Source organism: Aotus nancymaae, unplaced genomic scaffold (assembly GCF_030222135.1).
Source record: "Aotus nancymaae isolate 86718 unplaced genomic scaffold, 86718_ANA_hifiasm-v0.15.2.pri h1tg000012l, whole genome shotgun sequence".
NCBI lineage: Eukaryota > Metazoa > Chordata > Mammalia > Primates > Aotidae > Aotus > Aotus nancymaae.
This window is the reverse complement of record NW_026988423.1, coordinates 21,973,211-21,998,078: the sequence shown is the minus strand read 5'-3', so window position 1 is coordinate 21,998,078 and position 24,868 is coordinate 21,973,211. Positions and strand designations below refer to the sequence as shown.

Below are 24,868 nucleotides of genomic sequence, written 5' to 3'. Positions count from 1 at the left end.
TGGGCCCCTGCCCCAATTCTCAGTTGGCTGGAAGAGGAGGAGGCTAAGGGGACAGAGGCGTCTGTTCTTTGGGATGATCCCTGGTGGAAGACCGACAAGGAAGTGATACAAGGACAGACCCTGGGTCAGTGGTTCCTGTTTTGGGCTCATGAGCGATTGCTCCGACCTTCCCAGTACTTGTATGTTGGTTTTCTGTTTTATTTTCTCCAAATTAAGCATAAACATTTTATATGTACTTTGCTAGGTATCATCTAAAAATAACAATTTTCTACCACTTTTGGATGTTCTGTACAAGAGGACAAGACTTAGCCTTTAGTTAAATTCCCAAGAAAATGAAATATGTTAACACCTTTTTGTAGTGCCTTTCCCATCCTGGGACTGTGACAGATGGCTCATTAACACCTTAATAACCATTCTCCTTTTCTTCCTTACAAACAGAACCCTGTTTTTATTCCACTGGGCAAAGAGGTCAGCTAAAGGACTATATTTCCCAGTGTTCTCTGCATCTAGGTGTAACCAGTGAGATATGAGCAAAAATTGTTGGGTAAAATTTCCCAACTTTAGTTGGTCTTGGTAGAACAATGGGCACCCCAGTGGTCCCCAGGCTGAGAGGGTATCCCTAGCTCCTTACATCCCTGAAAGGCCCCGGGAAGTGTGCCTAAGCAGAAGGGCAGGACCTGAGAGATTTCTCTTTCTGCTGGTGAAGCCGGAGGATCTCCTCTTCCTCTTCTTGGCACAGCTTCTCCCGCAGTTGCTCCACCTTCTCTTGCTTCAATTCCAGCAGGTGCCTCTGGTCTTGCTCGAGTACTTGGGCCACTGCCTCTTCCATAGTCTTTAGTGCAGCCTCTGAGAGCTGCTCTGGGGGTGCCACAGGCTCTGTGGATCGCCTACCATGGGTGGAGAATGGCACATCACCACAGTGTTAACATCCACCCACCTCTGGTGTCAAGGTTTGAAAGGACATAGAACATCACATATGGAATACTAATGGAGGGCCCACAATCAGGAGTCAGTCGGGTCACCCAAGGGCCGGCAAGAGACACAGTCAACACTTGTTCCATAGGACAAGCCCCACTGTGGCTATTTAAGGCTCTAAGAGTCTAGGGAGAAGGGTGGCCCATAGCAGGCTCTCAGCAGACTTAGGAGGTTGTGGCCCAAGATCAAAATATGAAGTTTCAGCTCAAGATCTGGCGGCAGCAGGGAGAGAGTAAAGCTCTGTCCCTAATGGATTCCTTCCTAGAATGGCTCACAGCCCCATTACCACCTCCCCACTAGAGCTCTGCCTGCTGCTTAAGGCTCAGCAATTTGGGAACAGTCCCCAGAGACTGCTTTCTGCCTCCCAAACTGAGTAGTGGCCAATGTATATGGGCCCACAAGAGAAGCAGCAGCAGGTCTCCTAGCTCTGAGAACTACAACAGTCCAGGAAGGTCCAGGAATAGGAAACTCCCCTTTCATACCACCAAGGGGGCCAGAAGGAGATGCTTCCCTAAGCCAAAAAAATGTAGCAAGCGTGCACATGAGTGCCATGTTCCCCGTCTCCCTATGGGGGCATGTTTCCACCTGCTTCAAGTTAATTAAATGTTTAAAAATGAGTAAAAGAAATTCAGAGCTAACCTGGATGCATATGAGGTGGTGAAATCAGGAATAATGGTATCCATTAAAAAGATGTGTATGAAGTAATAAGGACTGTTATTTTGCTTGTTTTCTGGTTCTTGAAGGAAATGTTCAAAGAGGAATCCGACAACATTCTGAGCAGGGAAAGCATGGGCAGGATAAAGCATTGTGCCTCCTAGAGTGACTTTCCTAAAGGCCAGAACGTGTCTGCACTTCCAGGTCCCTCAATCTCATGTTGGAAATTGGTCTCGCCACACACCCTCCTCGCATAGCACTCAGGCTGATGCAGGCCCAGCACAGTGGCTCAGTCAACCTAAGCGGAAAATGTGGGCATAACCCAAAACAAAGAGGGCTGAGCAAGAGTCAAACAGGTGAGCCAGTCCTCCCTGCTGGGGACTCAGAACCCCTGCTCCCTCCAGCTCAAGCCCCACTGAAGATGGAAAGCAGCAGGAAGGATCAGATTAGAACAGTAGAGGAAAACAAGGACTTACGAATCCCATTGCAGCACCTTGAGACTAGAGAGAGAAGGAAGACAGGACAGGCTACTGTCATCTCTAAATTACCATAAAGACCTTTCCTTTCCCCTTTCCTAAAATCATAACTCAGACCAGAAACAATCTTGAGCTATGTCTGCAATTCTTTTGTGCTCCCAACTCCATCTCCTCCTTCCTTCCAACACCTGGCTTCCTCTCAGTCCCCTGACATAGCCCAACTGTGGCAGATGTAAGAGATGTGGCTGCCACCTCCTCTGAGAATCCTGCCCTCAGAAAGAGCCTTCCCCCACAGCTCTCCGCCTCATCAACCCTCCAACTCATTTCCAACCTTGGCTGAAAACATCTTTTTTCCCTGAGATGGTACCTTTTAATGTCTCTCCCCTGCAGGCTGCACAGCTATGTGGAGCCCTAGGGACAGATGCTGTGGAAAGATGGAGCATCAGACCGCGTGGGGCGTGTACCCAGGCTATGCGCACCAGTGAGCTTGCACAGAGGCAAGCTGGGCTGTCTGTCAGTGGATCTCTTCTCCTTCACCCAGTTTTAAAGATCTAGTAGTTCAAACTCCTAGCTTAGGTCCAAGGCAGTAAACAATGGCTGACAGACCTGTGATGTGATTAGGAAGTTGAGGACTCCAAGGGAAAAAGAGCTCCGATTTCTAGGCCAACTCCTCATGTATCAGAATCAGTGGGACCTAGTTTCCTACAGTGAGTGACAAAGGGGAGGCTCCGCAGGAAGATAATCATTCCAGGCTGGCCACCAAGTAGCTCAGATTTACCTGAGAGAAAGCAAGAAGAGAAGCCAGGGAGAGAGGGGGAAGTGAGAGAGCGGAGGGCTGGGAAATAGCACCTAGGAACACTGTGAAATGGTTTTCATGGTACTACCACAAAAGAATGTCTCCTCTCATACTCAACTTGGTGTTCTGATTCTTCTATCCTCTTCTCTGCAAACCCTCAGGAAGGATGCTGGCATGACAAGGGGAGGATCTTCCTGTTTCCTAGTCCTGGCCTTGGCCAGAAAGCATTCAGTGAGTGACACGTGCTGCCTCCTGGCCCTACCTGCTCCCTCTAGCCTGCCCTCTTCTCCTAACCCTTCAGATCCAGCTTGACTACACCTTTGGAAGCTGGGAGATACATAACTACTCCCACAAAACCTAGATAACCCATCCATTCCTAATGTAGCTATAAAGATTAATAACAAGGACGTGATGGGGCTTGAAGAGACTCAAGAAAGGAACAGAAGGCATTTCCTAAGGGGATAGTGTAAACTGAGACTGCATGGTCAAGCAACTCTGAGACCCTAGCAGGGGCAGCCTCACTGGGATGGCAGAAGAAACACAAGGAAGGGAATGAATCAGCCAAGGCAGCCGGGGAGGAGACAGGGAAGCCGAGGCCCCAACTGAGCCCTGCTGCCTCTAAAGGTCCTGGGGAGACACCCCTCTGACCTCTGTCCAATCTTCCTCTCTCTGAACTACACCCACCTCCTGTCCTCAAAGAAAGCATCCTGAACTGGTTGACCACAGCCACCAAGGAGATAGGAAAGCTGTATAATTCCTCCAGGTCACAGTTTTCATTGTAGGATGTATCAGCATCTGAAAAACGTGACCACCCCTTCCCTACACCACTCCTGCAATGTTATGGTGACAACACGAGATCCTGAGCTCACCAGCTCTCAGTCAGTAAAGTGTGCATGAACTTCCTGTGAGTAATGTGTGCATGAACCTGTATCTGCTTACCAGTCAGTTCCAAATCCTTTAGACCTGCTCAGTTCACAGAAGGGAAAGTGTTTAAGTCCTGACCCTTATCTTTCTCCATGCAGAGAAAAGAAACAGTGGCTGCAGACTAAAGTCAGAAGTCTAGGGCTCTAGTGACTAGAATCTAGTTTTTTTTTTTTTTTTGAGACAGAGTTTTGCTCTTTTTGCCCAGGTTGGAGTGCAGTGGCACAATCTAAGCTAACCGCAACCTCCACCTCCCAGGTTCAAGCAATTCTCCTGCCTCTGCCTCCCAAGTAGCTGGAATTATAGGTGCCTGCCACCATGCCCATGCTAATTTTTTTATTATTAGTAGAGACAGCGTTTTGCCATGTTGGCCAGGCTGGTCTCGAACTCCTGACCTCAGGTGATCCACCTGCCTCCGCCTCCCAAAGTGCTGGGATTACAGATGTGAGCCACCACGCCCTGCCTAGAATCTAGTTCTAATTCTGCCACTGACTAGCAATGTGGCCTTAGACAAATTCCTTCACTTCTCTGAGCCTCAGTTTCTTCATCTGAAAAATGGGTAGGAATAGGGAGGGTGAGAATGGAAGGAGAAAAGCTAAATGATTTCTAAATTTTAGAAGCACTTGGTGCAACAACATAGGTAAATCACAAAAACACATTGAGCTTTGAGTACAAGCACCAAAGATCAATCCTGTATACTATATAATTCCATTTATGTGAAGTGGAGAACTGGAAAAATGACCCTTTGGTCAGAACTTGGAACTCAGAGGCCAGAACAGTGAGAAAGACCTGGGATGGGTGGGTTGAGAGGGGCGTGAGGAAACATCTTCAAGGGCTGGAGACATTCTATGTCTGAGCGGCCGTTATACAGTATGCACAGATGCAAATCTCCACTGAATTGTACACTTCAGGTCTGTGTACTGTGGTGTATATACATAACTTAACAACATTTGTAAAGAGAAAAACAGTACTTGGTAGACAGGAAACATGATTTAGCAAGTTCAGCAAACGAGCTAGGAGGTACCAACCATCCGTCCTTGTATCTTAAGTCCTGACCAGGAGCCCCAGGGGCAGAAGCTAACCCCACATAAGGATCAGTCACGCCTGCGTGGGGCTCCTAAGGCCACACACACAGCACCAAGGATATGCTCAATCTCCTCTACACTCTAACCCCTGGCCAGAGCCAGTGCCCCGCTTTCCACCACCCAAGAGTGAATAGGCATGGAAGCAGCCCACACACAGTGGAGGACAGGGACAGACACGTAAAACTGGCCCTTACACCTCTGGAGAGACTGGTGGGGTGGGGCCGACCACCACCTTCTCCTCAGGCTCCTCTGCCTCTTCCTGTCCAGGGCCCAGTTCCTCAGCCTGGGAGTGTTGCTCCTTGCCCTTCTCATGGGCAGCAGGTGGGCTTGGGGCCTGCTCCCTTGATGTCAGTAAGGAAACAACTGTGTTAAAGCCAGTAAGAAACCAAGAGGTTTAAGACACACACCATTTGGGGTCAAAAAGCTATGACAGAGATAAGAGAGACAGCCCCAATAGTTTCCCGACCTTGGGTATTAAACCTCCCTCTCCCCTCCCTTCCTTTCCCTGAATTATCTGCATCAAAGACCACAGACTCCTGCCTCACAATGGAAGCAGGATGGTTATGGGTACCCCACGAGCCCCGTACACAGCAGGTGTTCAGTGGATGCTGTTGATTGCACATCGATGTTGCTCAGGTTCCCTAGTGACTCACTGTAACCCAATGAATTCTAAAACCAGCATCTTTCTCTTGCTAAGGGGACAAAGAACTAGTAAATGTCCACCAGGCGCTGAACTAAGCTAGGACACAAAGGTTCTCTCGGCTGGATTCAGAGTGATTTGGGCTTCCCTCTCCCTGGGCCAAGCACATTAACAGGGCTCCAGCTGGGGTTGCTGAATGACTAGAAGTAGGATGACTACTGGAAACAGGGGTGCTGGCAGGGAGGGGACTAGAGAAAGGGCTTCCCTGGCAGCAATGGAGCAGCCAGAGTAACAATAGTTTCTGCTCAGCCCCTGGCAGGGAGGCAGCTGGGACAAAAGAGATACCTCCTTATTCAAGAGTCTCTAAGTTCCTCTAATCGGACCACATACTCTAATTTCAGCTGTAGACTGAGGCACATTGTGTAGGAAGAGGCACATTTCCTCATATCCAGCTCCCATGGGACACTAAGCAGACCCTCTGCTGCTGCTGCTGAGGGTACAAACCCACCCTAGCTCCCTCCCCAAGCCGACCCCACCCCCATCTCTCTCACCACTAGCACACAAACCCGCTACATGCAGAGCAGCCACCACCGGGGATGCTTCCCCTCATCCTTACCTCTGGAGGGAGAGCAGCGGGCTGAGGCTGGCTACAGAGTCCTCCCCAGGCTCCTCTGCCTCCTTCCACTCGGGCTGCCCCTCAGGGCCCTGAGGGGGCTCTTCTTGGTTGGCCAGGCTGCGAGGGGGACTCTGGGCCCGCTCCTCATGCAGAAGTGGAGGAGATAACCTGGTCAGGCCAGTAAGAGCAGCAGAGTCAGGACCCTCCATATGAAGAGCGGGAATAGAACTGGGGAGTGCAGTGTGTGGACCTAGGTCAATCCCTCTTCCTAGGTTATGCCCCAGCCCCACCCCCAAATCCATCCGTGGAGAGCCACAGTGGGGCCAGGCAACCAGACATGCAGGAACGAGAGAGTCCCTCCTGAGCCCTCCTTTTGCCTAGACTGGAGTCAGGCTTCCCAGGGGTCCCTGTGCTGCCTCTGCTTGGTTCAGGAGTAAAAGCTGGACATACTCACAAGTGTACCCATCCCCAAAGCTCACCATCACTGGGGCCAGGGAGGGGTAGAAGAACTGAGTGGGGAGAAAAAGAGAAGCCAGACTCAAGAGGTCAGACCAGAAAATGCATGAAGCTGTCATGGATAGTTTTTGCAGGTCCAAAAGTGAAATGACCATTCTCCTTCCCCTTCCAGGGTGGCAGTCCTTGTCACGAGGCTCAGGACTGAGAATCTGAGAGTCCCTGTCACATCACATGCAGTTGTACACACACAGATAGCTGCAGCCATTTCTGATGTGGCAGAGCCCTGGCTCAGAACTCTGAGTTGCAGCACCAACCCTCCAATGTGACTCCTCCAGACTTCCAGAAGGTTTCTTCAGCCCTGGCCCATAACCAGCCCTGGACACACACAGCTTAATCAGCCCTGGCCCCACAATGGTGCCCAGAGTCCTGCCAAATGCACCCAGTGGCACTTCACATTCCCATCCTGGTGCAGAATCAAGAGGGTCCATTAATGTATACAAACATATACACATTACAGGTACACATACATGCACAAACATATACACATGCATGCGCATGCAGAAACCTTGCAAGGCCATCCAGCCAGCTCACCACCTGCCGTCAAGCAAGTGTACACTGAGCCAGGCCAGCCACCAAAGCCAAGAATTCAGCCCAAGTCCACACCACCCTGAAGGCACACCACATCTCATGTCCCTGGGGATATCCTCCCACCTATGGTACCTCTCCAAGCCTTTGGACTGCTTGCTCTGCAGCTCATCTTGGCTGGACTGGCTGTCTTCCTTGTCTTCTATTCCCAGTGGTTGCTGGGCCTGTACGAGAGAAGCAATAAAAAGTTTGTGTTGTAGGGATTGCATCTGGGTCCCTCCATCCTCCTGCTGGCTCTCAAGCTTGGGAGAAAGCACTGAGAAGCTACTCTCCAGAGTATGGGGCCACGTGGGACATAGAGCAGAAGGTTGGTCTACTGCACAATGAAGCTTCCCAAGCTTTGGCTAATCCCCCAGGCTCATAGCTGCTCCCTGGATCGACTCTGAGGCCTGGGGAAGATGAGGCAGAAGACCACAGTCACTACACTCAGAGTCAGGAGCCAGAGGCTGAAGGAGAACACACAAGAAAAAGAAAATCCTGCCTCCTGCTACTGGAAGCCTGCACTGCAAGCTTCACAGAGAAAGCAGAGAAATCCGTGAGTACCCCAAATCCACAGAGGACCAGATTAGCAGTGCCAGTTATTACAGAGGTGCTAAAATTAAAAGGGCAGAATTTGGGGCCACAGGCAAGCACCTGAGAAAGGATAAGTGCTGGAGAGATAGAGTCCTGGTAGAATGAGAGAGAGAGCTGTACCCGAGACAAAAAGGGCACCACCTGGCACCTGGAGGAAGGAAGACAGTGCTCCTTCACTACATTCAGGGCACTCCCCAAGCACTCAGGCCCCATCAGCAGACAATGATGCCCCCTTCCCAGTCAACAATTACATTATCCATCAAAAACAAAACAAGGCCAGGCGCGGTGGCTGGAAGGGGAGAGAGGCTGTAATCCCAGCACTTTGGGAGGCTGAGAAGGGTGGATCACAAGGTCAGGAGTTCGAGACCAGCCTAACCAACATGGTGAAACTCCATCTCTACTAAAAATACAAAAATTAGCTAGGCATGATGGCACATGCCTGTAATCCCAGCTACTCAGGAGGCCAAGGCAGGAGAAACACTTGAACCCGGGAGGCAGAGGTTGCAGTGAGTGGAGATTGCACTACTGCACTCCAGCCTGGGTGCCAGAGTGAGACTCCATCTCAAAAAAAAAAAAAAAAACACCAAAACAGAACAAAAATCTCATTTTAAAGCTTGGGTGATTAGTGAAATTTAGCAAGTTGGTGGAAAAAAAAAAAAGGAAGCAGGGAGAACTATTCTTTTTTTTTTTTCTTTTTTGAGACAGGGTCTCACTCTGTCACCCAGCCTGGAGGGGAGGAATATTGTTGATCATTTCAAATATTTCCACAGAGGTATAGTAGTGTAGTCAGCCTGGGGTCAACCCTTTGTTCTAGCTCTTCCTGCCTTGGAAGTCTGTCTCCTCCACTGTATAAAATGGGATAGTAAACTGCAACTCACAGGGCTTCTGGTGAGGATTAAATCAGCTCATATGGGTAAGGCCAAACTCCCAACCCAAAGAAGGTATGCCATCAATGTTAGCTCCTCTTCTCACATTCCTCTCCCTCTCCCCCAGCCTAAGGTAAAAAACAAAAGACTCTGCTGGTGCCAGTCCCCATCCTAGGACCTGCACTCCTTCTGTCACGCCAACAGGAGCCCCGTCTGTTCTGGGACACAGGGTCAACAGGAGAGGTGGGGCAGGAGACAGCTCACTCCATCTTCCCCAGTGGGGCCCCCAGCCCTGTGCCCACAGCCCCCACACCTCTCCATTGGCAGCCTAAGCCCCAGCAGCTGTGGCCAACCCTGCCATCTGGATGGGTAAGGAAGGGCAGGGCCTGAACTAAAACCCAGCTCCCCCAAATTACATTAAAAATAGAAATGCTGCCTGTGAGTACCTCCCAGTGCCTGCAGCAGAAGGGCTCCCTGCCAGGGCTGCCACTCCTCATTGTATCAGCCTGGGCAGAGCCTGCAGACAATGGCAGGGCATGCAGCCTTCCCCACCCCACCTCTCTCCCCTTCCAGTGTGTAACTCACAACTTGTCTTCCCCTACAGACCACACCATGCTCATCAAATATCTCCCTCTCTCACCTGTCAATAAAGAAAATCACACAGGCCAACTCCATTTAACAAACTAAAATATAAGATGAGTAATAAAGTGGGGTGATAGTAATAAAAATAGAGGGACTGCACCCTGAGTCAGAAAGAACTCCAGGGCTATCCGCCACACACCATAAGGAAAAAGGCAGCAGATAGGAGGGCTGGCTACAGACCATGGCTTTCTGGCCTCTCCCTTCTTGTTTCACTTATATTTCTGTGAGAAACTGAACTAGCCCCACTGACAGAGAAAAGGGGATCCTCTGGGGAAATACCCAGACAGAGGGTCCTCTTGGTAGAGAGGGTTGCCTCCCTTGAACTTTTTGCTCCAGAAAAAGAAGCAAAGGGACCAGATGAGGAAAGCAGCCAAGGTCAGCATTCTTCAGAAAGCGGAGACAATCAAGCTGGGCACAGTGGCTCACGCCTATAATCCCAGCACTTTGGGAGGATGAGGCAGATGGATGACAAAGTCAACAGTTCCAACATGGTGAAACCCTGTCTCTAATAAGAATATAGCCAGACGTGGTGGTGCGTACGTGTAATCCCAAATACTTGGGAGGCTGAGGCGGGAGACTCATTTGAACTCAGGAGGTGGAGGCTGCAATGAGCAGAGATCACGCCACTGCACCCTAGCCTGGGTGACAGAGCAAGACTTTGTCTCGAGATGGGGGGAAGAAAGGGGAGACAATAGCACATCCTAAGCCTCTGGCCTAAGATATCATTTCCCTCTTCTTAACTCAGCTCTAGGGTCTTTTTTTTCCATTTAGGATTCAGTCCTTAGTTAAATAAACGATGGTGTATTCATACAGCAGAAGACTGTGCAGGCAACAAAATAAATATGGTAGATCTATATAAAATAACTCAGAAATAAGTCAAGAGCCTATTCTCAAATTTAAAGAGCATATCACCCAGCAGTTTAGGTAGCACAATCCCAATTTTTATGGGAAGAAAAAAGATAAGCAAGTAGAAAATAGATACATGCTTATATGTACACAGAAAAAATTCTGGAAAGGCACATGAAAAATGTGAATGGAAACTGTCCATAGTCCCCGCCTGTGTGAGTAAGGTTAGAGGAAGTAGAGAACTTGGACCTTCTGTATTATTTGAAATAATTTTATAATCACTTTTCTAATTCATTATGATCTTTTTTTGTGGTGATGGTTGTGAAGGTACATAATATGGTAAAACTTATCAAATAAATGTGCAGTTTATTGTATATCGATTATATCTCAATACAGCTGAATTAAAAATATTTAAAATGAACAAAAACTAGCATAGCTCAGTTCTAAGCCCTCTCTCCTGCCCTTGAGAGAGACATGGAGAATATGGCAAATTGGGCAAGAGCACACAAGGAGGACAGAGGACGGCAGCTACAGTTCTGTCCCATGAAGGGGCTGCTGCTCTCTCCACCAGCTCCACCTTCCCACTCGAGCCCTCCATCTCCAGAGATGGCAGACACCTGGAGGCTGAGCCCTGCAAAGGCTCGGCTACTTGGTCAGCTATGCTGAGCACCCAGTTACCCACATCATGACAGGCAGGTCACAAGATATAGTTTAAGGGAGGGGGGTCCCCAACCCCTGGGCTGCAGAGCAGGGGGTGAACAGTGGGTGAGCAAGCATTATCACCTGAGCTACACCTCCTGTCAGATCAGCAGTGGCACTGAGTTCTGACAGGAGCACGAATCCTATTGTGATCTGTGCATGAGAGGGATCTAGATTGCGTGCTCCTTGTGAGAATCTAACGCCCCGACCCCTGTCCCCATCTGTGGAAAAACTGTCTTCCAAGAAACTGGTCGCTGATGCCAAAAAGGTTGGGGACTGCTGGTTTAGGGCTTCCTCTGCCAGGGATGGCCACCCCAGGAGGCTGTACCTCATAAGAACCAAAACCAAGTCAGGTCCTGCTTCTGCTTTACAGCAAGTGGCATAGTCCAAAAAGAGGCTGCTGTCCACATCAGGTCTTAAGTAGACCCAGAAATCTTTTTTTCAAGCTCCCAGGTAATTCTGATACTGGCCAGGTGTTGGACTCCAAGCAATGGAATCCACCCCCACCCCACTGACTCAATAACTTTCCCACTCACCTACTGCCAAAGGTGCCTCACAATTCACCTGCTCCAAACCTTTCCTGACTAATCCCATCTTCCCTTGACTGTGCCTTCACATCTCTTTAGCACTGCAAATAGGATGACCAAGGTCCAGCAGGGACCAGGTAGCTGGACAGTGGCCCAGAAAGGTTTCATCAGCCAGACCTGAGAGGAACATGTGGGGCTCAAATGCAGTTGGCCTGAAAACTCTATCCTGTCTCTAGCACACATTTCACTATAGTCTCCCAGGCTGGGTTCATACGAAACATCTTGTTTGTTTCACCCAACAAATTTCCATTTTGCCCAAACCAAATGTTCCCTTAACCTTGCAACTTGCAGAGACCATGTGCCAGAACTGCTCTTCTAACCAATCCACAAAGGAAAAAAGGTCTTGGCTTGAAGCTCCTTGAGGACAGGATCTATGTTTGAGTCATCTTTGTACCCTACATGGGTCAGTTGTCATCCATGCACACACAGACCTTACATCCGGCAGCGGAGACAGACAACCGTCAAACAAAACAAGAGGGACTAAGTGGAGCAAAGAGAGGAACAATTCATCCCACCTGAGGAGGTGGTGTCAGAGGTGAACCTCCAGGACCAACAAAGAGCTTGCTGGGAAAAATGGGAAAGCAGAGTGGCAGGGAGAGGGGTGGTGGAGGTGGAGATGTGACCCAGCGATGGTGAGCGGCAGACCCAGCTGGTGAGTGGCAGGTGGGCTGGGCACATAAAGAGGATAGATGGGCCAGGTTGAGAAGTGTCTTGAAATCTACAGTCTACACAGGGTTTTGGACATGAGCAGACATTCCCTCTCAGCAGCTGAATGAGTGGATAAATGGAAAAATATATGGGGGAAAAGGGCTTTAATTTATAGCAACAATGCAGGAATGGTCAGAAGCCCCATGAAAGGCAGAACCATGCCTTAATGAATTAGAAGGGAGAGAACTTCCAGAAATGCACCCTGTGATGGGCAGGGCCCAGCTCTGGGTTATCCGAAAAAGTGGTTGTGAGGGAAAATGAGGCCCCAACTCGGCCCACCACCCAGAGAGACTCACTTGCCAAAGGGCTCCATCCAGGACAGGGGAAAGCACATCAACATCCAGCAGGTGCTCTGAGATCCGGGTGCAAAAACCAAAGTCCTGGAGACAGTGGAGATGCAAAGGTCAACTCTGCCTCTGTCATGGTCAGCACCCACCAGGCCTCTTCACTACTCCTAACTCCACTTTCCAGAAAGATGTCTATTCTGTGCCCAGCTCTGTGCTAAACATTTCAACATCTACTAATTTCATCTTCAAAATAACACCATGACTAGATAGAAAGATATGTGATAAAGCAAGTATGGTAAAATGTTAATTGTGGCCTATACGTGGTGAATATGTGGGTATTCACTGTACAATTTTTTTCATTGTTCCATATGTTTGAAATTTTTCATAATAAAACTATGGGGAAAAAATAACGCTCTGAGACTAAAATTCTTACCCTCATCTCACAGATAAGGAAGCAAGTTGGAGAGCACATGTAACTCACCCAAGGTCACACAGCTGAAAAGCAGGGGCCTGAGGGTCAGATGGGGCCCAGTACTGACTCCAAAGCCCAAGCTCTTTCCATGACACATGCTGCGAAGGATATCACTCTCCAACATCTCTCCCCATCCATGGTGCTCAACCAGGCATGAGAAGAGAGGCCAACATCCCCAGAAAACCCATGGGCAGTTTGGCTCTTTCCAGCTCATTCCATCCCCCATTCCATACAGGTGCCCATCTAGACAATGAGGGTTAATTAGTGGTGCTTCCTGCACTGGCTTCTCTTTGGGACAGGCAGCAAGTGCCCACACTGGTGCCAGTTTGTTGCTGTCCTTTGGCTGTACAGGCCCAGAGTCCCACCCTCTCTAAGCCCAAGATCCCAGCTGGGCTAAGTGAAGGACTGCTACCCAACCGCATGCTAATGGGGACAGTTCTGTCACATCAGCCCTGATTAATGGTGGGACACCCAGACAAAGTCTGGTCCCGCTGTCCACAGCCTCCTCCATCCACTTCCATAGAGAAGAAAAATGCTGATGGGCACATTTCTCCACATGGGTGACTGCTTTAGAAGAGCCAGCCCCCTTGCTTCCAAGAGATCTATGACATGGCAATTCTTCATGGACAGTTTTTGCCAACAACTTTTTGCCTTCCCTTTCTAGCTTGTGGGTTTTTCTTCTTTTTTGGTGACATTTTCCTTTCAGTTGGAGTTCTGCTTCACTGAATGCAGTTGCCATCTGCCTCCTAAGCCCATGGCTCAGTGAGGCACAAGCACACACAGCCTCCTAATTCCTCTGCACCCCTTCATATCATTACTGTTCATCCCTGACCCTCTCCCACTAATCCCTTCCCTTTGATCTGCCTCCTCCAAACAGATGGAGGATGGCTTCTAGAGGTAATGCTCTGCCAAGAAGCACCCTGAACTATTCCCCTTAGGTACCGACCCGGCAAATGAAAGCAGGATACAGCAGGCTGGGTAGAAGGTCTGGGACAAAGAAACCACGGATGTTGGCATTCCAAGACAAAGCCTTAACTTTAGAAATGAAGTCACAGCATCCCTCCTGGCCAGAACTTGGGGACTGGTCCTTGCCACAGCTCAGTGATCCCATAAACACAAACACACCAGTCTCTAACCTCCTAGGCTCATATAATGCTCCTGCTAGAGGTGACTCACATGATCACACAAGCAATTCACAGAATAGTGATAGTAATAATAGCTAACATTTTATGTTATTTTATATATAACATTATTATTAATGTTTACACGCTAACATTTTACATTCTCTGCCTCACTTTCTTCTCACAACAAACCTATAAAATAGGTAGTATTACCCTTAGTTAATGCGTTGAGAAACTGGAGCTAGATAAGACTCGAGCATGAGTTCAAAATTCTCCCCTTACAAGCTGTGTGATCCTAGGCAAATTACTTAACCCTGGAGACTCACGAATCCATGCTCTTCACCACCACTCTACTGCCTCATCTCAAACTCACCAGCCCACGGAAGGACTTGGGGTCAGAAGCTATGGAGTCTGAGAGCTGTGGTTCCTTCATATGTTCACTAATTTCCGATTCCTGGAGAGAGAGACACACAGAGAAATCCCTCAGCAGAGCATAAAGGGTCCTCGTCACTACCCAGGGCATTCTGTCAGGCCGTGATGCCAATATAGGGCTCAGGCCAAACTGTAATCCACTCTTCCGGAAAACCTAAAGGAGGCCTGTGGATCCCGCCATTCTCTCTGGACGTGTGCACAGCCTCTGCCCCACTGGGGCTGGGCAGCTCACTGAGTAGAGACAACCACACTCTGAATCAGATCAGAAGGATTTACCACAAGAAACGCCAAGAATAGTGGAGACGGTTAGAAAGGTGGCAGTATGAAAGTCTGATGCTACCCTAAAAAACAGAAGGAGAGCATGTTTCCCAGAAAATAGATAAAAGCTTTTTTTTTTTTCCAAGACAGTCTCACTCTGTCCCTCAGGGTGGGGTGCAGTGGCATCATCTCAGCTCACTGCAGCCTCCACCTCCCAGGTTCAAGCGGTTCTCCTGCCTCAGCCTCCCAAGTAGCTGGGATTACAGGTACACATCACCAAGCCCAGCTAATTTTTATATTTTTAGTAGAGACGGGGTTTCACCATGTTGGTCAGTGGTCTCAAATGTCTGACCTCAAGTGATCCACCTACCTGGGCCTCCCAACGTGCTGGGATTATAGGCATGAGCCACCATGCCCAGTTGATAAAAGCTCTTTAAATGAATTCCCTCACTATCTACCTGGAGGAAGAATAGGACTAAGGGTTGAAAAGTCTAAAATGCCAAAGGATCTCCCCATTCAGACTTGCTTCTGTCCATTTTGGTCATTGGCCTGGTCTTGCCAAAGCAACCACTCCAATGTCTTGGGATAGTTCCGAAAGAGCCACAAAAATGGACGAGAAGAGTCTTCTTGTCACCTAATCTACCTATGCTGGGGTAGAATACTCCCAAATGTGGTACCTATCGCCCCCGACCACCACCGCCCCCCACCTCACCACAATACGCAACGTTCCCTCTCTACAGGAACTCCAACTGCTGCAACCATGACTGCCCAAACTTCTTGTACTTGTCAAGAAGTACAAGGGGAGCCAGGCTCAGTGGCTCATGCCTGTAATCTCAGCAGTTTGGGAAGCCGAGGCAGGCAGATAGAAGTTGAGCTCAGGAGTTCAAGATCAACCTGGGCAACATGACAAAATCCCGTCTCTACTAAAAATACAAAAATTAGCCAAGCGTGGTGACACATGCCTGTGGTCTCAGCAACCCGAGAGGCTGAGGTAATGCTCTGCCAAAAAGCACCCTGAACTATGATGAAGTGGGAGGACTGCTTGAGTCCTGGAGGTCAAGGCTGCAGTGAGCCAAGATCACACCACTGCACTCCAAGCCTGGGCTACAGAGCGAGACGCTGTCTCAAAAAAAAACAGAAAAAAAATTGTACAAGAGGGAGGTAAGAAGCAGGAGAGGAAGGAAGTAGGAGAAAAGAAAATGAACATTCCAGGAGGGTGCCAATGGAAAAGCAAATTTCTGCTCTCAATTTGGAGTGCCAGCAGGTTTGCAGCTTTATTCAGGATTTTACTGCCTGCTGGGTCTGGGCATATTTGTCACAATTAAGGGCTCTGGCTGATGCTGACAGCCCAGTGCAGGGACTGCAAATGAAGCTCCTGACTCACTAATAAAGATGTGGGGATAGGACCCTGCCCAAGGCTGAACAAAGCAGCAGAGGGCTACAGCCGACCCCTGCCTATGGGACACAGTGACTTACTTGGCTGGCGTCTGAACTGCCCTCTTCCAGAGCAGAAGCCGCCTTCTTTGGCTCCTTGGCTGCCTCTTCCCTCCTGCAACCCTCCTCTCCTGCATCTACTGTGTCCTCTGGTGCCTCCTTTTCAGAGGCTTTGGCAGGCTCATTGCCTGTAGGGTCCACCTTAGGGGTCACCAGATTCCTGGAAGCCTCAGGTTCACTCTTCTCATTTTCCTCTTTTTCTGGAAGCCCAGGTCTTGCCCCACTTCCCTGTCGCCCTTTGCCATCAGCACTGCTCAGACTGCTGTCTGCACCTGGGCTGGAGGGCTTGCAGGGAGTAGGGGGACCAGCAGCATCTGAATCCAGAGAAACATCTCTCTTCTCTGGCTGGCTTGTTCTCCGAGACTCCTAGGAAGCAACAGACCATGTTAGAAAGGAAGATATAAGGAATGTGCAAAAGCAGTACAAGACGGAAATGCTATTCCCTGATTCCTACAGGCCAGTGCTTGAGTTCTTACCCAGTGTTTGTCAATCACCCAGTTTTTTTATTTATTTTTTTTTTTTAATTTTTTTTTTTTTTTTGAGACAGTCTCACTCTGTTGCCCAGGCTGGAGTGCAGTGGCACAATCTCAGGTCACTGCAACCTTTGCCTCCGGGGTCAAGTGATTCTCATGCCTCAGCCTCCCGAGTAGCTAGGACTACAGGTGTACACCACCACACCTGGCTATTTTTTCTATTTTTAGTAGAGACAGGGTTTTGCCACATTTGGTTTTGCCAGGCTAGTCTCAAACTCCTGGCCTCAAGCAATCCACGTGCCTCAGCCTCCAAAAATGCTGGGATTACAGGCCTGAGCCACTGTGCCCAGCCCACTCTGCTCTTTAAAACACAGATTCCTGGCTCCACCCTAGATCTACAGAATTGGAGTTTATATGGTGATCTGGATATACCCAAGCTGATCCCCATTCACTGGAGGGCCTGGAAGTCACTGCACTGGATGATACAACTCTGTCACCACCTATCATCTCCTCAAGTAACAAATCTGTCTCGCTCCAGCCCCATTAGCCACATCACAAGACTGCAACTCAAAAGCCAATATTTATTTAAGATGATGATGGATCATCACATGAGAGAAAGGCAGCAAATTCTCAAATTTCTATTTTTCATGTTTAATAGGCAGCAGGGGAAAAACTAACAGGGAGTGTTCTTCGTCCCTAAAGCCTCCCGGGTACACGCTGATCAGCCTCAGAGATAGCAGCCTCACCAAGCACTGCTGACTTGGGTCCTCTGAGAAGCAGATGACAAGGTAGGGTTAGATGTGCAAGAGATTTAAGGTAGATGTCTATAAAGGATAAAGGAAGTGGGCAGAGCCTCCAGACTTTCTCCAGCTCTGAGAAAGTCTTGGCCAGCCCAGCAGTCACCAAGCAGGCTGCCACTAGAGGAGTCTCATATCTGCAGAAATGGCTCTGCTTTCAGATCCCTGCTGTGCCCCCATCACCAGTAGAAAACACGGGCTTCCATGAAGCAGGGAGGATACAAAGGGTGGCTGGAGGCTGTCAATCTCTACTAACCTCCCCTAGGCAGGGTCTCTGGAAAGGAGATCTGAGCAGTGCATCCCTACAGTGGCCACACCCTGCTTCTTACACACAAACCTCACTTTAGAGACCAGTAAAAACCTAAGGCTGCTTCCACTAAATTACTTAGAGTCAGTCAAAAGAGAAAAAGAAAACCCTCCCTTGGAAATACAGCCAGTGATCTCTGCTGGGCTTGGGCTGAGAAGCCTTCCTCTCAGAAAGCATCTGTGCTGACACTTGGGCTGCCAGACTGAATAACTTCTGATGAGGGATTTTGAAGGCTTCCTGATTCCCTATTCTGAAGATTCAAGGACCATGATGACTAGAGAGTGGAGAGGTCCAACGACAAGCCCTAAGCATGGCATTTATTGATGCTCTGTTACAGTGTCTGCTGTGCCCACAGAAATTACCCTCTGCCTGCAAGCCTGACAGTCTACTGACAAGCTAACCCAGGCTTCCTAGGGATGATTAAGCAGGTCAGTAAAGCAGAGTCATTCAGAGCTCAGCTTTGGAGACAGAGGCTGCCCAGGCTCAAATTTTGGCTCCACACTTAACAGATGTGTGACCTTAGGCAAATTACTTATGTCTATGAATGTGCCTCAGTTTCTTTCGCTAAAATACTGGGATGTAGTAGTGCCTACCTCATAGGGAGTGTTGTTGGGAAGACTAAGTGAGTTAGCACTCATCGAGTTAAGGAACTCAAAATTGTGAACAGCACCCGTCAGTGTCCCACGAATGTTAACTTACGTTATGTAATGAGACTTACACATTCATTCACTGAGCACATTCTATGTGCCAAACACTGCCTTGGGAATCCAAATATGGCCAAGACATAGATCCTGCCCTCGAGGAACTGAGCTAATATTGAGAAAAGTGAAATGTTCCCAATGGCTTTGGTTATGAGCCTTGACTGCCCAAAGCAAAGAGGCCACTAGACACAGTGGTGATACTGTCATCAGGCCCAAGCCTGTCCCAGAAAGAAGAGCAGAAAGGGAAGTAAAGAAGGCATGAAGGAAGCTCGTGTCTTGGCAGCATGCATGCAGGTACCCACCAGTGCTGCCCCTCCCAGCATCCCTAACCTCCAGCATGGAATAAATCTGCCAGGACCACTGGGCTTAGAGAAGGAAGACAAACTTCTTCTCTTCAAGTGAAGCAGCTTCAGGCGGAGCCTAATGGCCTTTTTGTCTCTATACCACCAAATGCCCACACTCAGTAGGAGCTCAAATCCAGTCTGTGGGTTTCTGAGGATGCCAAGAACGAGGTGGGAGTTGCCTGGGTTGGGCTAAGGGTGTCAGGACAACCACGCACCCTTACTCAGCAAGCAGGGCCAACCCACCCTGGTCAGGCTCATAACAAGATTAAGGAAAGGCTCCCCGCAGCTTGAAGTTGCAAGTGAAACCTGGTCCTAAGAGGGCTGCCTACCAGTACACCTTAGATGTGAGGACAAAGGAGGTATCAGATAAACAGTCCCTATGGCCTTCAGGATAAAGTTTATACTCCTACTTGGCCCACAGCCCTTAAGGCACAGCTCCTGCCTGCCTCTCATGGCTCACCTCCAGCCAAACCCTCAGACACCCTCTCCTCCCACCTGTGGATAAACATCACACTAGTTCACTACTTTGCCATGCAATTTCTAAAACACACATATACACACAATACCCCGACACACTCCCACTGGTCCTCACTGCATCACCTCTTACAGGATGCCTTCCTTGATCTCTGGGTCAGCTGACCTGAGATAAGCCTTCCCATCACCTACCTTAATAGTGATTGTATTTGCTGATTTCCTTATCTGTTTTTGTCACCAAATTAGCTCCCCATTGTCCTCCATACCTAGTTTCTGGCACATAATAAGTGCTTAGTGGGGCCAGGCGCGGTGGCTCACGCCTGTAATCCCAGCACTTTGGGAGGCTGAGGCAGGTGGATCACGAGGTCAAGAGATCGAGACCATCCTGGTCAACATGGTGAAACCCCGTCTCTACTAAAAATACAAAAAATTAGTTGGGCATGGTGGCGCGTGCCTGTAATCCCAGCTACTCAGGAGGCCGAGGCAGGAGAATTGCCTGAACCGAGGAGGCGGAGGTTGCGGTGAGCGGAGATTGTGCCATTGCACTCCAGCCTGGGTAACAAGAGTGAAACTCCATCTCCCAAAAAAAAAAAAAAGTGCTTAGTAAAGGTTTGTTGAACGAATTGTTAAACATGAGTAAGTGGGTCATGCAAAGCTAGGAGTTGAGGTTTCCCTTCCCAGCCTGCAAAAAGGAGACGTAATATTTATTTTACAAGGTTATATAGGGATTAGACTATACTTATTATAGTGCTTATTAAACGAAAAATAGCTAAGCAAATGTTAGCTATTAATTAACTATTCAAGATGATGGAAAAACAAGTAACCTATCAAAAGTTCAGAGAATACAAGATACAGGTAGAGATTCCCCATCCTTGAGAAGAACAGGAAAAATAACTAATGGGTACTAGGCTTAATACCTGGGTGATGAAATAATCTGTATAACAAACCCCCAAGACACAAGTTTACCTAGATAACAAACCTGCATGTGCATCCTGAACTTAAAATTAAAATTAAAAAGAGACAGATTCCCATTTTTACGCATGAGAGGATATAGCCAAATTGTAATAATCTTAGGCCCAGCTCAATTCTTATGCTTAAATTCTTCAAAAGAAAATTTTCACATGATGGGGCTCATTCTAGTCTGCCTTACCTCAAACAGTAAAACATGGGTAATATTAAAATAAATGACCTTGCATTCTCTGAACCATGTTGACTAACTGCAACCGCAGGACAGCACCTCGAGGGTGGGGAAAGCAGAGGGAGGTGAAGCATTTGTTGTAGATTATCCACAAATGAATACACAAGAGCTGAGTGTCTGTAGAAGCCATCCAACTCCATGAGTATCTCCTTTCACCTGGTCCCTGTCCCTTGTCTCCGGGCCCAAAGCCTGAAGCTCCAAGCAGGATACACACTCTGGGCACCCAAGTGCAGTCTCCTGCCCTGGGCTCTGTGGGAAGTGAAGGCAAAGGCGGGACCTCAGTCTCAGCAGAGCTTTGCCCTCAGCTCATCCCTGCTCACACTCCTTCTGTCTCCTCCTTTCACAGCCCCAGGTCCTTGAGAATCGCAAGGCACATTTCTGCTGCTTTTTCAAAAAAGACTTTACCATCTGCATGAGGAGAGAGCAGGAGAGAGCTTATAAGAATCGTTTCATGAATATTTAGCATGCCCCCCCAAAAGCCATGAGGTTCCCCTCCTTCTGCCTAGACCACAAGACAAGGACCCCTGTAATCCACAAGCACGGGGGACAGGGCATGAAGGATGGAGGAGCTGAACCCATGTCTGTGCACTGACCCTGTTCTGCAGAGACCCCCACCAAGCTGATCATCAGTCCAATTTATTTTTCAGATTTCATTCCTTCCCAGTTGGTCTCAATTCTTTGCACAGCTCCCCAGTGTTGTTAGCACTTTCCAATCACACTGACATCATCCTGTGATTTCTAAGCCCAAGCTCCCTCCCGCTCCTTTGATCCACTGATGGGCTTTTCACCAGCACCACATGGCCACATAAAGTCTGCTCACCTACCCTACAGCCTCCTGGGCTTTTGCTCACCCTGTTCAGTGTCAGTTCCATAAGCCTCTCTCTCTTCAGTCTGTAACAGACTCGAAGTGGGTTTAAGTTGGAAAGCAGGAAAGGGAGGAGACAAGAACAGATGCATTCTTGCCATCCTACTGCCCTCTCATGGAATCATGAGCAAAGTGACTTCTTCCCAGTGAGACAAGGTAGAACTAACCTGAGAAGTCCATCTTCATCCTAGGCTGTCTGAGACACTCAGGAGTGGGGGAAAGTGGGTAGTTCAGAGAATCCAAAGACTGTAAACTGGGACAAAAGCCATTTTCAAAGAGTAGGGGCTCAAGCAGAGGCAGCATTGACTGTCCTGAAACCCCCTATTCACCCCTACCACTAACGCTCCCAACAAGAAAAGCCCTGATTCCTGCCTTAAGTTAGAACATAGAATCCAACACTCCATGTGACAAAAAGAACTAAATCTGCGGGGATGCTAGAGACGGGGGTAGGAGGTGTACTTAACACCACCCACTCCAGACATTTCCCCTCATCACACTGGGGTGTCTATTTATATTAAAGAGGTTATAGAAGTGTTCAAAAGTCCCTACTCCCCTCAAAGAAGCACACAGTCATCAGAAGAAAAGCTTTTAGAAATCCACCTTTCAAAGAAGAAAAAGGCTTTTTTGTTGACATTTACAATCCATTATGAAGTTAAATGTTAACTTGCCCAAGGTCAAAGTAAATCATGATCAACCCACATCGGGTTCTTCAATCCACCAGCTGACACCAGGGACCAAGTACGTACTCTATCCAAAACCTGGGAAGGCCAAGAGAAGAAAAAATACGACACAACTTGCCCAGACACTCTCTCTGTCCCAGCATGGCTCATTCACTTATTCACAAATTCATTCTCTGGATTGTTGAACGAAACACACCCAAGCGCTTCCTATGTTTCAGAGGGAGTGGGATAGCTGCTGCCTGGGCATACAGATATGGATAGGGCAGAATCTCCAGACTCAATATGCTCATTTTCATAGAGATTGTCTTCTTCCTCCACAAGCAAGTAAGTCCTCCTGACACCCCTAGTCCTATACATGGTCAACCTTCTAGGCACAAAGCCTGAGCATCTCCTTTGATTCCATCAATATGGGTCTTACTGGTGGTGGAGAAGAAAACAAAATTGTCATTTCAGGGAACCAAATAGTCTGAAGCCTTTAGACTTCATCCTTCCAGACCAAGCCCTACTCAGAAGGAACAGTTTCAAAGCAGACATATATTAGCATGATAATAAAGATAGGACACTTAGGAAAAAAGGTCACATTTGACAAGAAATAGTAAAGTCATAATCAAAACATATCTGACTGTGCACAGCCAAAATGCTGAACAGTTTCTGAGATAACAGGCAAAGTCTAACTACAAAAAGAATCCTAGGCTGGGCACAGTGGCTCAGGCCTGTAATCCCAGTACTTTGGGAGGCCAAGGCAGGTGGATCACTTAAGCCCAGGAGTTCGAGACCAGCAAGGACAACACAGCAAAACCCTGTCTTTACAAAAAATACAAAGAATAGCTGGTGTGGTGGCAGGCACCTATGGTCACAGCTACTTGGGAGGCTGACATGCACTCCAGCCTAGGCAACAGAGTGAGATCCAGTCTCAAAAAAAAAAAAAAAAGCCCTGTCCAATGGCTAGACTTGGGTCACCCACAAGTCAGGTCTCAAGAACCAAATCAGGAGCTTTTGGCCAGCATCTGAAACCTCAGGTGGCCTGAGACATTAATCCTGGCTCTTAAGGCAAGGTGATTTCTAAGAAACAAGTCAGAAATAATAAGAGATAATGAGAAAACAAATTTAAATCCAGGATATAAGCAATTCTGTTTTACTGGCCAGTTTTGGGATCATTCTAATAAAGTGTGAGGGCCTTGTTTGATGTTAAGGTATTGAAAGTATTTAAAAGAACTTGGTATATCAGACTTGTAAAAAGTTTAACTGATTGAGCCTGCAACCAATATTTACGTGTTTGGGGAAATCTAATTGGTGAGTTCATGATTCATTAGTTGTATAAATACTTTGGGAATATTTAGAGAAATGTTATATTTAAATTAATAAATTGGACACTAAACAAAGGATACATGGTAGGCAAAGCTCCTTTCTAAGTATAAAACACATTGCTGGGTACAATGGCTCACACCTGTAATTCCAGCATTTTGAGAGACCAAGATGGAAGGACCGCTTGAGGCCGGAGTTTGAGACCAGTCTGGTCAACAGAGAGATCTTGTCTTTGCAAAAATTTAAAAAGTAGCCAGGCATGGGGGCACATGCCTGTAGTCCTAACTACTCGGGAGGCTGAGGCAGAGGACCACTTGAACCCAGGAGTTCGAAACACTGAGCTCTGATGACACCACTGTACTCCAGCCTGGGCAACAGAGTGAGACCCTGTCTCTTTATATTTAAAAAAATAAAAAGGCATTGGAGGTTTTAGGTATTACAATAATATAATGAGTGTTGGCGTTTGTTTGTTTAGAGGCAGGGTCTAGAAGGGACAGGAATCTATTCATTTATTCTTGTCCTTCCCTCAAACTCCAGAAATCCCATCTGGACAGGACTGGGACAAAATGGTTCTTTTTCCAAATATGCATCCCACAAAGTAGGGGGGCTTAATTAAAAAAAAAAGGAGGGATATGCCAGGCTGACACATTTGCCTGTAAGAATTAGGGCTCTTACCTCATATTCAAAGTCACCCCCCAGTGCCCCAATGTCCAGGTGTAGGTTCTTAAAAGGCTCACTTGAGCTGTGGACACTCTAGAAAAGAAAATGATGACACATGCTAAGTCTGAGGAAACTGGTCAACCCAGGGTGAGAGGTTTGCAGAGGGAAAAGTAGGGCACTGCTAAGCTGGCAGGCGGGCCCAGGCAGGGCTTCAGAGGACTCAGAGCAGGACCACCACCGAGGCTGCCTCACTAAATGGCTTTCCATCCAGGACAAACTATGCTGTGCACCAAGCAAGTAGCCAAGGTGCTCTCTGCTGGCTGTACTTTCTGGATCAGATCTAGAAGGATAATAGACTGCTTGAGAAATGAAGCTGTGGGCCAAAAAAACCATTCTTGCTTTTTTAAAAAGTAGCACAGAGACTGCCGAAGGTGGAAACAACTTACATATTTATCAACAGATGAGCAGATAAACAAAATGTAGCATATCCATACCATGGAATATTATTCAGCCTTAAAAAGGACCAAAGTTCTAATACATGCTTGTATTAGATACATAGATGACCCCTGAAGCATTATGCTAAGTGAAATAAGCCAGACACAAAAAGATAAATATTGTATAATTCCACTTACAAGAGGTACCTAGAATAGGTAAATTCATAGACACAGAAAGCAGATTAGGTTTCCAGGGGCTGGAGGGAAAGGGAATAGGAAGTTATTGCTCAATAGGTACAAGGCTGTTATTTGGGATGACGAACAAGTTCTAGAAATGAATAGTGGTAGGAGGGGGAATGCAGAAAAAAAAAAAATTAATAG

At 47.9% G+C, this 24,868-nt stretch overlaps 1 protein-coding gene across 16 annotated transcripts in view; it reads right to left on the bottom strand.

The window, feature by feature from the left end:
* CEP164 (centrosomal protein 164) overlaps nt 1–24,868 on the bottom strand; it is an 81,172-nt gene that overhangs the window by 24,967 nt on the left and 31,337 nt on the right. For 10 of the 16 annotated variants that reach the window (XM_012470414.3, XM_012470419.3, XM_012470418.3 and 7 more), the window contains 8 exons: nt 24,069–24,146; nt 16,232–16,615; nt 14,439–14,519; nt 12,482–12,565; nt 7,331–7,428; nt 6,164–6,331; nt 5,102–5,248; nt 678–887 (listed from right to left, as the gene is read on the bottom strand). In XM_012470414.3, the coding sequence (XP_012325837.2) occupies nt 678–887; nt 5,102–5,248; nt 6,164–6,331; nt 7,331–7,428; nt 12,482–12,565; nt 14,439–14,519; nt 16,232–16,615; nt 24,069–24,146 (1,250 nt within the window). The remainder of the gene's footprint in view (nt 1–677; nt 888–5,101; nt 5,249–6,163; nt 6,332–7,330; nt 7,429–12,481; nt 12,566–14,438; nt 14,520–16,231; nt 16,616–24,068; nt 24,147–24,868) is intronic. The other 6 variants (XM_021671174.2, XM_021671175.2, XM_012470423.3 and 3 more) reach the window with 4 other exon arrangements.